An 11172-nucleotide genomic window follows, 5' to 3' on the forward strand; every position below is an offset into this window, starting at 1 on the left:
TTAAAGACTTGCCACAGACATATGTGGAATTTAAGTCGTGACCTAGAAGTAATTATCTTGGTTAGTATATGTAATATCAGTAGGTGGCATGTTTATGATTTTTTTTTTCCTAAATAACATCCTGTGCTCTGTAATTCAATTAATAAGGAAAAGGCACTGAAATCAGAGTATACGGTAGAGATTTTTTGTTTTTGTTTGTTTTCTAACTATTGTTATTTTGTAAGGATAATGCAATGTGTTTGTTTTTGTTTTTTTTGCAGAGAAACTTCTAGTATAGAGGAATATAGGCAAGGAGTGAGAAATTTAGAGGGAAAGATTCAGTACAAATTTTTTAAAATTTGAAGTTTTTCTTCAGTAATACAGCAAATTAACACAATGGTAGAATTGTCATTAATGAGAAACATCTGGATATTAATCGTTTAAGTGGCAGGTAATTTTTAAATTCTGGTAACTAGATTATTAAAATCTCTTTCTGAGGTTACATTATAATATTTTTAAAAATTGTTTCATTTTTTACAGAGACAGGGTCTTGCTATGTTGCCTAGGCTGGTCTTGAACTCCTGACTTTAAGCAAGCCTCCTGCCTTGGCCTCTGAAAATGTTGGGATTATAGGCATAAGCCACTGCATTTAGAAGCTTATAATCTTGATGGTTGAGACTATACAGGCTCATACTTTCTCCTTTATGAAATGGGAATTTTGAAGCTGAGTAATTACAATTTATTGCAAAGCCATATTAGTTCAGTCTTCTCAGGTTTAAAATTTGTGATTTAGGTCTATGTTGAAGTTTTTCTTCTGCACTTAAGTGGTTTGCCACCAAACTTTTATTAACATTAAAACCTGTGAAGTCACTTTTTTTTAAAGGACAATAATTCACCTGTTTCTTTAAAAAGGTAGAATTTATGTTAAAATGTTTTGCTGTCATCCCTACTCACTTTTTCTTTCTTTCCTCCCCTTGGTTTATTGTGTTTCCAGTTTTTAAAAGCAAATACGAGTAAATATTTTCCGACAGTTTTTTCCGACAAGAAAGTAGCATACTCTCCACACTGTTTTGCCCCTTGTTTTGTCTCAGCAGTTAACAGTGTGTCTTGGAGATCTTATTAGAATATAGAGAGCACATTATTTTCTTGTGGTTTCCTATTGTATGGGTAGAATCTTTACAATTTATTTGATTCATAGTATCAGTCCCCACTTAGAAAGGGGATGGTGCACTCTGGTTTTCTGAGAACAATTTTGGTTTCTCTTTGCTTCTGATACAATATTTAGAAGCTGCCCTGTCACTCTTCAAATGTATTCAGGTTTGCATGGTTGCTTCCCTTCATTTGCTGTGAGATTACAAAACATCATCTTCTGAGAAGTTGTTTATCATACAGATTTTCATTAGTCCTGATAATTCTTATATCTCATTATGTGTATTTGAAGTTTCATTTTCTGGGCAGCCTAACTTTAAAAGAGTTTTTATGCTTTTGTTAACTTTTGTGAGTAATACTTTTTAATATTTGGGGTTTGTACTTTCTTCAGTTTTTCATGTAAGCATGAATTCACCCCCAGCCCCCAGACAGAGTCTTGCTATGTCACCCAGGCTGGAGTGTAGTGGCATGATCTAGGCTCACTGCAACCTCTGCCTCCCAGGTTCAAGCAATTCTCCTGCCTCAGCCTCCTGAATAGCTGGGATGACAGGCACCTGCCACCACGCCTGGCTAATTTTTGTATTTTTAGTAGAGATGGGGTTTCACTATGTTTATCAGGGTGTTCTCAAACTTCTGACTGATCTCAGGTGATCCACCCACCTCGGCCTCCCAAATGCTGGGATTACAGGTGTGAGCCACTGCGACCGTCCATGTAAGCATTTTTATCTTTGGCTTTCCCTTCCTTCTCCTCTCCTTCCCTTTCTCCTCTTCTCTTTTTTCTAATTTCTCTTTTCTTTCTTCCTTTGCATCTCCTAAGTATCAGGAACTTTAAAGGAACAGGAATAGATGCCAGATTAGAGTTTGCAGTGTGTAGACTGAGGATGAAATCTGTGTCTGTGTGTGTGTATGTCATAAATTAAGTAGGTAGAATTTGTAGCCTGAATTAGTGATACATGGAACTTTTGCCACATTTTTTGAGGGGTTCCAGTTATCATAAACAGTTCTTGACTTAAAAACTTGATTTAAAGAACTGATACATCTTTTAAATTATTCGTGCTTGAAGCAAAATGACAAGAAGAGGATAAGTAGATAGATACACCTTAAACCTTTGATGTTTTTTGATGCTCAAAAGAAATCCCACCTATTGGGGAGTTCTGCATGCCACCTTTCTTTGAGATGGAGGCTTGCTCTGGTTGCCCAGGCTGGAGTGCAGTGTTGCAATCTTGGCTTACTGCAGCCTCCACCTCTTGAGTTGAAGTGATTCTTGTGCTTCACCTCCAAAGTAACTGGGACTACAGTTGCACTGCCAAGCCTGGCGTGTGTGTGTGTGTGTGTGTGTGTGTGTGTGTGTGTGCGCGCGCGTGCGCGTGTGCGTGCGTGTATGTGTATGTATTTTTAGTAGACACTGGGCTTCACCATGTTGGCCAGGTTGATCTCGAACTCCTGACATCAAGTGATCTGCCTGCTTCTGGCTTCCAAAGTGCTGAGGTGATAGGCGTGAGCCCTTGCACCCGGCCTATTTTCTTTATGTTTCAGTTCAGTGATTTTCAAAAATACGAGTAACGGCCGATCAAAATGAAATAGTATACATGATGTTTGTGTCATTTATTTTTGACATTTCTAAGATGATTTGACTTCTAAGAACTAGTAATGTCAACTTAATATTTATATCTTGACTTCTGTAGAGTCTGCAGAGTATGCCTTGGTTATGTTTTATATTTTGCTATAATTCTGCAATAATATCTTTTCTCCCATAGTTTGCTTATGCATGCTGAAGTATCTATATATCACATGTATTGTATCAGTAGTTTTGTATTTTTTTAAGCTCTAGAAAAATTGACTTAAAATACATTGTGCTGGCCGGGTACCAGTGGCTCACGCCTGTAATTCCAGCACTTTGGGAGGCCGAGGTGGGTGGATCATGAGGTCAGGAGTTCAAGACCAGCCTGGTCAACATGGTGAAACCCTGTCTCTACTAAAAATACAAAAATTAGCTGGGCGTGGCGGGCGTCTGTAATTCCAGCTACTCAGGAGGCTGAGGCAGAGAATTACTTTAATCTGGGAGGCAGAGGTTGCAGTTAGCTGAGATCACACCACTACACTCCAGCTTGGGCAATAGAACGAGATTCCATCTCAAAAAAAAAAAAGAAATTACATTGTACTTGGCATTAAATAGAATGGTGAGGCACTTTGAGGTAGTTTTGAATTCTGCGTGTTTGCCTATGGATAGAAAAAAGGACATTTGCCTATGGATAGAAAAAAGGACATACAAGGTGGCTTGCACCTGTAGTCCCAGCATTTTGGGAGGCTGAGACAGGTGGATCATTTGAGGCCAGGAATTTCAGACCAGCGTGGTGAACAGGGCAAAACCCATCTCTACTAAAAATACAAAAATTATTCAGGTGTGCTGGTGCACACCTGTAGCTCCAGCTACTCTGGAGCTTCAGGCATAAGAATCACCTGAATCTGGGAGGCAGAGGTTGCAGTGAGCCGAGATTATGCCACTGCACTCCAGCCTTGGTGACAGAGTGAAACCCTGTCTCAAAAAAAAAGAAAAAAGGATGTTAGCATATTTAACTATGCTTAATAAATGAAGTACTGCAGTGGGTCCTGACAGACATGCCGTACATTTAATTATCTTGTCTCATGTTGTTAATTATTAGAATCTATTTTCTTATCAATTGTTATTATGTTTCTGGAATGTAAGTGATTTACAAATAGCAAAAGTACAGATTTATGAAGTTTTTTGGTAAGTGAATTTGATAACTTCAGTTTGATTAGTGAAGCAGAATTGATAAGGTATTTAAGTAAACATAAGTATCCTCAAACTGAGCACAATTTGATTGTGTTCTTAAATATTTTAAATTTCTTATCCACATATTTAAAGACGTGGGCAGACCTAACCCATCTTGGAAGTGCTTTGATTTTTCTCCTGATTTTGCTATTTGAAGGAAGCAAAGTTTATCCAGCACTTAATTATTTTATAGTTTCATCCCATTAATGCAAGTATTTGGCTATTAGAATCTTTTCCAGGTAGTAGATATTTTTATTAATAATATGAGAGAGAGAGAAGTGGCTGGAGGTGGTGAACAGGGAGTGCTTGAAGGATGATCCAGAGTCAAGTGGATTTTGTATATAGATCCTTAAATGAATGAGAATCCGGTAGAGTGGTTTGAAGAGGGAGGTGATAACGATGTTTCTTTATACGTTTGAGAAGGCAGGTAGCAGCATTCTCCACAAGCTGGAGTCTGGAGAGCAGGCATTTCACGAGGCCCTAGAGAAGGGAATTACAGCAGTCAAAGAAAGAAGAGATGTAAGTATGGATGAGGGTTTTCCATAAGTGAAGTTGAGGCAGCTGCATAGGTAGAGCAAGGTCAAAATAACTTCTGAACAAAATAGTGTTGATAAGCAGAAGGTCATGTTGACAAGGAGAGGACCAAGAAAAACTTTGAATATTAGTGTGGGGTAAGAGAGCATTTTAACCCAACTTCTTTAATGCTTTCTCTAGCTCAAAATAATTGAGTCAGTTCTTAGTGCAGGAAGTTACACTGGGAGGCCTGGGAGTTGGGAGGGGAAAGAAGAAAACCCAACAGGCAATTGTTCGTCGTATTTTAGTTGACTATTGGTGAAAATAGTAGAGACTATCAATTTCCATAAAGCTTATTGAATTGAATATAATATATTCAATATAATCAAGTATAAGGCTTTCATAGTTCCTCAGAGCTATTGACTTTAGACACAAAATGATTTTATTTTATTATTTTTTTGAGAGGGTCTCACTGTGCCACCCAGGCTGGAGTGCAGTGGCATGGTCATAACTTACTGTAACCTCGAACTTCTGGGCTCAAGTGATCTTCCCACCTCAGTTTCTTGAGTACTTGGAACTACAGGCATGTGTTACAATGCTTGGCTAATTTTTTTTTAAATTTTTTTTGACAGCGTTTCCCTCTTGTTACCCAGGCTGGAGTGCAAGGGCGCAATTTTGGCTTATTGCAACCTCCACTTCCCGGGTTCAAGCGATTCTCTTGCCTCAGCCTCCTGAGTAACTGGGATTACAGGCATGTGCCACCATGCCCAGCTAATTTTGTATTTTTTGTAGATACGTGGTTTCTTTATGTTGGTCAGGCTGGTCTCTAACTTCCAACCTCAGATGATCCACCCACCTCTGCCTCCCAAAGTTCTAGGATTACAGGCATGATGCTTGGCTAATTTTTTAAAATTTTTGTGGAGACAGAGTTTTGCTGTGTCACCCAGGTTGGTCTTGAACTCTTGGCCTCAAGCAATCCTCCTGCCTCAAGCAATCCTCCTGCCTTGGCCTCCTGAAGTGTTGATATTACAGATGTGAGTCACCACACCTGGCCCCACAAAATGATTTTAAAAAGTGTGATATAACGTATGTTAAAATAGTCCAGTCATGGTAGCTCACACCTGTAATCCCAGCACTGTGGGAGGCTGAGGGGGTGGATTACCTGAGGTCAGGAGTTCCAGACGAGCCCGGCCAACATGGTGAAACACTGTACTAAAAATACAAAAATTAGCCAGCCATAGAGGCATGCGTCTGTAATCACAGCTACTCGGGATGCTGAGGCAGGAGAATTGCTTGAACCCTTGAGGTGGAGGTTGCTGTGGGCTGAGATTTGTACCTTTGCATTCAGCCTGATTGACAGAGCAAGATTCCATCTCAAAAACAAATAAAACTATGTTAAAAATAATAATATCTCTGTACCATAAAAGAGTGAGCTGAATAAGTTTTTATTCTCGGTTTTAAAAGTCTTCTTTAAATGTTTTTCTGGTATTTTGCTTTTGTGCCCAGCCTTTTATTAATAAACCAAAATAATTCCCATAATTCCTTTCCCTCGCCGTTATTTATTTATTTATTTATTTATTTTAAGACAGTCTCTGTCTGTCACCCAGGCTGGAGTGCAGTGGTATGATCTTGGCTTGCTGCAACCCCTTCCTCCTAGGTTCAAGCAATTCTCCTGCCCCAGCCTCCTGAGTAGCTGGGACTGCAGGCGCTCACCACCATGCCTGGCTAATTTTTGTATTTTTAGTAGAGATGGGGTTTAGCCATGTTGGCCAGACTGGCCTCAAACTCCAGGACTCAGGTGATCCACCTACCTTGGCCTCCCAAAGTGCTGGGGTTATAAGCATGAGCCACTGCACTTGGCCCCCTTTTACACTTCTGAAAATATTTTTTTTTTTTTGGGCCAGTGTTTTCCTTGCTTAGATTACCAGGTGGATATTAAGTATGTCTTCTCAACTTTCACTAGTTATTAAATACATAGATGAGGAAAGAGGATAATTTTCCATTTGATCTACTTTAAAACCTGATCTGTCATTTGAGATTTTCACCTTTGTGTAGAAATCTTACCTCTCAGTTAATCACTTAGGCCCGTGATTTTTCAGTCCTTATCAGCATTATACATGATGTGGGATAGACTAGGGAAGATATTTACAAGCACACGAATTATACAGAGTATGCCGCATGTACTTTAAATGTGAACTAAATGCTTCACTTTTATTTTTATTTTTATTTTATTTTATATTTATTTATTTATTTATTTTTTTTGAGACGGAGTTTCGCTCTTGTTACCCAGGCTGGAGTGCAATGGTGCGACCTCGGCTCACCGCAACCTCCGCCTCCTGGGTTCAGGCAATTCTCCTGCCTCAGCCTCCTGAGTAGCTGGGACTACAGGCACGCGCCACCATGCCCAGCTAATTTTTTGTAGTTTTAGTAGAGACGGGGTTTCACTATGTTGACCAGGATGGTCTCGATCTCTTGACCTTGTGATCCACCCGCCTCGGCCTCCCAAAGTGCTGGGATTACAGGCTTGAGCCACCGCGCCCGGCCGGTATCATTGCTTATTATGTATAGACATTGCTGAAGAAGTTATGTTTATTAATCCTTTCAACCAGCTCTGTCAGGTAGTTAGTATAGCATCTCTATTTTATATGTAAGACTTGGAGAAGTTTAGTTGTCGGAAATAGGGGCAAGTAGAGATGTGCGAATATAGATATTTCTGCCTCTGATGCCTACCTTTTAACTATTGTATTGTACTTCATTTAATTTTGAGACAGTCTTATTCTGTCACCCAGGTTGGAGTGCAGTGGCACAATCACGGCTCTGTGTAAGCTCGACCTCCTGGGCCCGAGTGATTCTCCTACCTCAGCCTCCCGAGTAGTAACTATAGGCGCATGCCACTATGCCTGGCTAATTTTTGTATGTGTTGTAGCGACAAAGTTTCACCATGTTGCCCAGGCTGGTCTGAAACTCCTGGGTTCAAGGATTCCAACGACCTCAGCCTCTCAAAAGTGCTGGGATTATAGGTGTGAGCCACTGTACCTACCCTGTATTATATATTAAAATAGGCATTCTGTACTTGTTGATTAGGAGTGTGATAGAATATCACAGTGTAATTACCTTTCTTTTGGTTGCAGTTTTACTTTCTGATAGTATTCTAGTATTCTAGCAACTGTTTTTGTCTATCAGGAAAAATACACTGTTACATGTAGTAAACACATTTATTCTAGATATTTATATTGCATTTTTCTAGAATGGAGAAAAAGCATACATTTATTGTTCAGCATCTTTAATGACTAGTATTAAATTATATTAAGCCATTCTATAGATAGATTCTTCTTTGGGATAACTAAAAAACTCATTTGAAAATATTTTGCTGGTTTTCCATCTCCAATATTTCAGTATCTTTTTACTAGACTGATTACCTACATAGCCATTTTGATAATGGAGGGTGTTTTAGAGCTTCTGCTAGCAAGAGAATTATAACCTTGACTTGTGCTTACTGGTCAAAATATGAGTTCTTCCTTGTAGAATCCCATCTCTTCATAAATAATTCAGTCTGAATCACTTAGAAGGTATCTGACATTTTCTAAAATGTAGCTAACATCTTAAGGCAACATTTTTTTTGCCCTTCTTTTTTCACACTTACTCTGTATTAAAATGACTTAAGACATCTGGCAATCAGATTAATTAGAAGTCTGTTGTAAGTGTTACATTTACCAAACTAGTTAGAAAATTAAGTTTTCTTAATGTTAATTATACCTTATAGGTTTACTTATATTCCTAGTGATATGCCAATTTTGCAGTCATTACCTCCTGCTTCAAAATGTTACATTTGTCTGGTTGCAATTTTATTTTGATATGAGAAAGTTGGCAGTTACTTACTCCACAACAGACAATGGTCCTAGGAAATCAGAAAATAAAAATGAGTTGTTTGTGTTCAAAATTTTCATAGAATAATATGTCTTAGACTTGCTAATTAACAGTTTCATTACATTTTAATTCTGAATTTCCTTTTATTTATATAGGTTAATGAACTTTCTGAGGAAGAGGAAGATGAAAAGCTGGATCATATTGAAGAACTTCCAGAAGAGGGTGCAGAAAAATCAAATGACATGCCAGAGGTGGTACAATTAAGGATGACTGAAAATGTCTTGGAATCAAATAGTGTTAAAGCATCAACAAGGTAATAGCTCAGTTGAATTAACTTTAGCTTTTAAGTATGTCATTCCAATTGTAGACTCACTCAAGCACTCAGGAATATACACTAACTATATGTGAAAATTTGGCATTTGTGAGTGAAAAAGAGCAAGAAGTAAAATTTAAAATTTAACGATGTAGTCTTGCTAAGGAATTTTCAGTTATTAGTGTTAATACCTTTTTTCAAAAATATAATGTGTTACAATTATTACTTCTTAAAGTTTATTTGTTTTGTATTAGCTTATTAATTGGGCTGGAGAAAATTTTAGAACCTCTGGAAGTAGCATCTTTGGAGAAGGATACAGTGGCTGAATTGACTTGTATATCCTGCTTCCAGGCTACAATTAGTTATAACTAGGCTGTAAGGATGGAACTCTGATCCATTAAGATAGTGCTTTCCAATTGTTCTCATGTATAAAATGCCAATATTTACATGGCATACTGGATAAATTCGATAAATGATAAATGTGGTAGGCTGAAGGCCTTATCACAGCACACAGCTGGGACCATTGGGCACACTGTTAAGGAAGCTTTAGAGAGTTCAAGAGAAAGAGTGAACCTTTCTGTGGCTTTTGATAAATATTTCCAGACTACTTAAAGGACATGACCCAGTTTACATTGTCATACTCGTGGATCATTAGGTCTGCTAAATTCTATGCTAGTTCTATGTAAAGCTCTGTGGTTTAGTAACCCTTTCTAATTAAGAAGATACAGCTATATATTTAATCCACTAGATATTTTTCATTTAATTTGTGTTCAGTGGAATGGTGGTTAAAAAGAGGAAGTAGGGGCCGGGCGCGGTGGCTCAAGCCTGTAATTCCAGCACTTTGGGAGGCCGAGGAGGGTGGATCACAAGGTCAAGAGATTGAGACCATCCTGGTAAACATGGTGAAACCCCGTCTCTACTAAAAATAACAAAAAATTAGCTGGGCATGGTGGCACGTGCCTGTAATCCCAGCGACTCAGGAGGCTGGGGCAGGAGAATTGCCTGAACCCGGGAGGCGGAGGTTGCGGTGAGCCAAGATCGCGCCATTGCACTCCAGCCTGGGTAACAAGAGCGAAACTCCGTCTCAAAAAAAAAAAAACAAAAGGAAGTAATAATTTGAGTCAGAAAGCAAAATGTCATTTAAAGGTAACTGGTAATATCTAAGGGAAGAACTATGCCATTCAGGAAAATAACAAAGTAATTTTAAGAGTCTGCTGCAAAATACAACTATTACATTTCTCTGTAGGCCTCTGGATCTTTATATTATGTTTGGTTTCTTCAAATGTGATCATAATTCTGATATATTAAAATGTTTATTCTCTCTGTTCCCTGATTTAACATTTTGTTTTTGCTTTTATATGTGTTTACGTGACCTTCTAATATTTTTGATGATCTCTTAGCTGTATTTTAATTATATATTAAGATATCTGTAAGTTCAGATATTATCTGTATTTGAACTATCGTTCTTTTTTCTTGATATTTTGAACTGTTTCAGCTAGCTCGTCAGTACTGTACTGCTACTGAAAAAACCCACCTTTGTTCTTTGGCCCTTTTTTCCTTCTTTTAAATTATTTGGATAAATTTACTGTAATCAAAGAGTAAACCTTTCTCTGGCTTTTGATAAATATTTCTGGACTACTTAAAGGATGTGACCCAGTTTACATTGTCACTTGCAGTATTTTCTTGAGGACCTTACAGCAATAAATTTAAATGGGTGTTTTAAATTTTGTTAATTATTATTATTTTTTTTTTTTGGGCCAGCCTGTTGCCCAGGCTGGAGTACAGTGGCACAATCTCGGCTTACTGCAACCTCTGCCTCCTGGGTTCAAGGGATTCTCATGCCTCAGCCTCCCAAGTAGCTGGGACTACAGGCATATGTCACCTAATTTTTGCCACCTAGCATTCACAGCTAATTTTTGTATTTTAGGAGAGATGGGGTTTCACCATGTTGGCCCGGCTGGTCTCAAACTCCTGGCCTCCAGTGATCCATACCCCTCTGCTTCCCAAAGTGTTGGGATTATAGGCATGAGCCACTGCACCAGGCCTCTAATTTTGTTAATTAGAGCTCTGCTCTCTAATAAGGTGGCCACTAGCTCCTTCTGTGTATTTATTATTATTTAATGACAGGGTCTCTTGCTCTGTCATCTAGTCTGAAGTGTAGTGGCACAATCACAACTCACTTAAAGCCTCCACTTCCTAGGCTCAAGCAATATTCCTGCCTCAGCCTCTTGTGTAGCTGGGACCACAGGTGCTCGCTACCATGCCCAGCTAGTTTTTGTATGTTTTGTAGAGATGGGGTTTCGTCATGTTGCCTGAGCTGGTCTTGAGCTCCTGGGCTTACAGGTGTGAGCCACTGTGCCCGACCACTAGTGGTGGTACAACATAACTACTTTTTGGTGGTATCTGTTGCCTTGTTGTAATACTTTTCAGTACATTTAAATGTAAACTTAAACTAATAAAAATTAAAATTTAAAAATTACTTCCATAGTGTGCTGACCACATTTCAAGTGCTCAGTAGCCACACATGTATCAAGTGACTATCATGTTGGACAGTGCA

The 11172-nt window shown here is 38.6% G+C and overlaps 1 protein-coding gene across 8 annotated transcripts in view; it reads left to right on the plus strand.

Moving 5' to 3' along the window:
• FAM13B (family with sequence similarity 13 member B) overlaps positions 1-11172 on the plus strand; it is a 119117-nt gene that overhangs the window by 49694 nt on the left and 58251 nt on the right. For 4 of the 8 annotated variants that reach the window (XM_017500951.2, XM_017500950.2, XM_017500953.2 and 1 more), the window contains 2 exons: positions 4346-4441; positions 8458-8615. In XM_017500951.2, coding sequence (XP_017356440.1) covers positions 4346-4441; positions 8458-8615 — 254 coding nt within the window. The remainder of the gene's footprint in view (positions 1-4345; positions 4442-8457; positions 8616-11172) is intronic. The other 4 variants (XM_017500956.2, XM_017500954.2, XM_037728649.1 and 1 more) reach the window with 1 other exon arrangement.

The sequence above is a fragment of the Cebus imitator genome, unplaced genomic scaffold (assembly GCF_001604975.1).
Source record: "Cebus imitator isolate Cc_AM_T3 unplaced genomic scaffold, Cebus_imitator-1.0 Scaffold274, whole genome shotgun sequence".
In the NCBI taxonomy this organism is placed as follows: Eukaryota; Metazoa; Chordata; class Mammalia; order Primates; family Cebidae; genus Cebus; species Cebus imitator.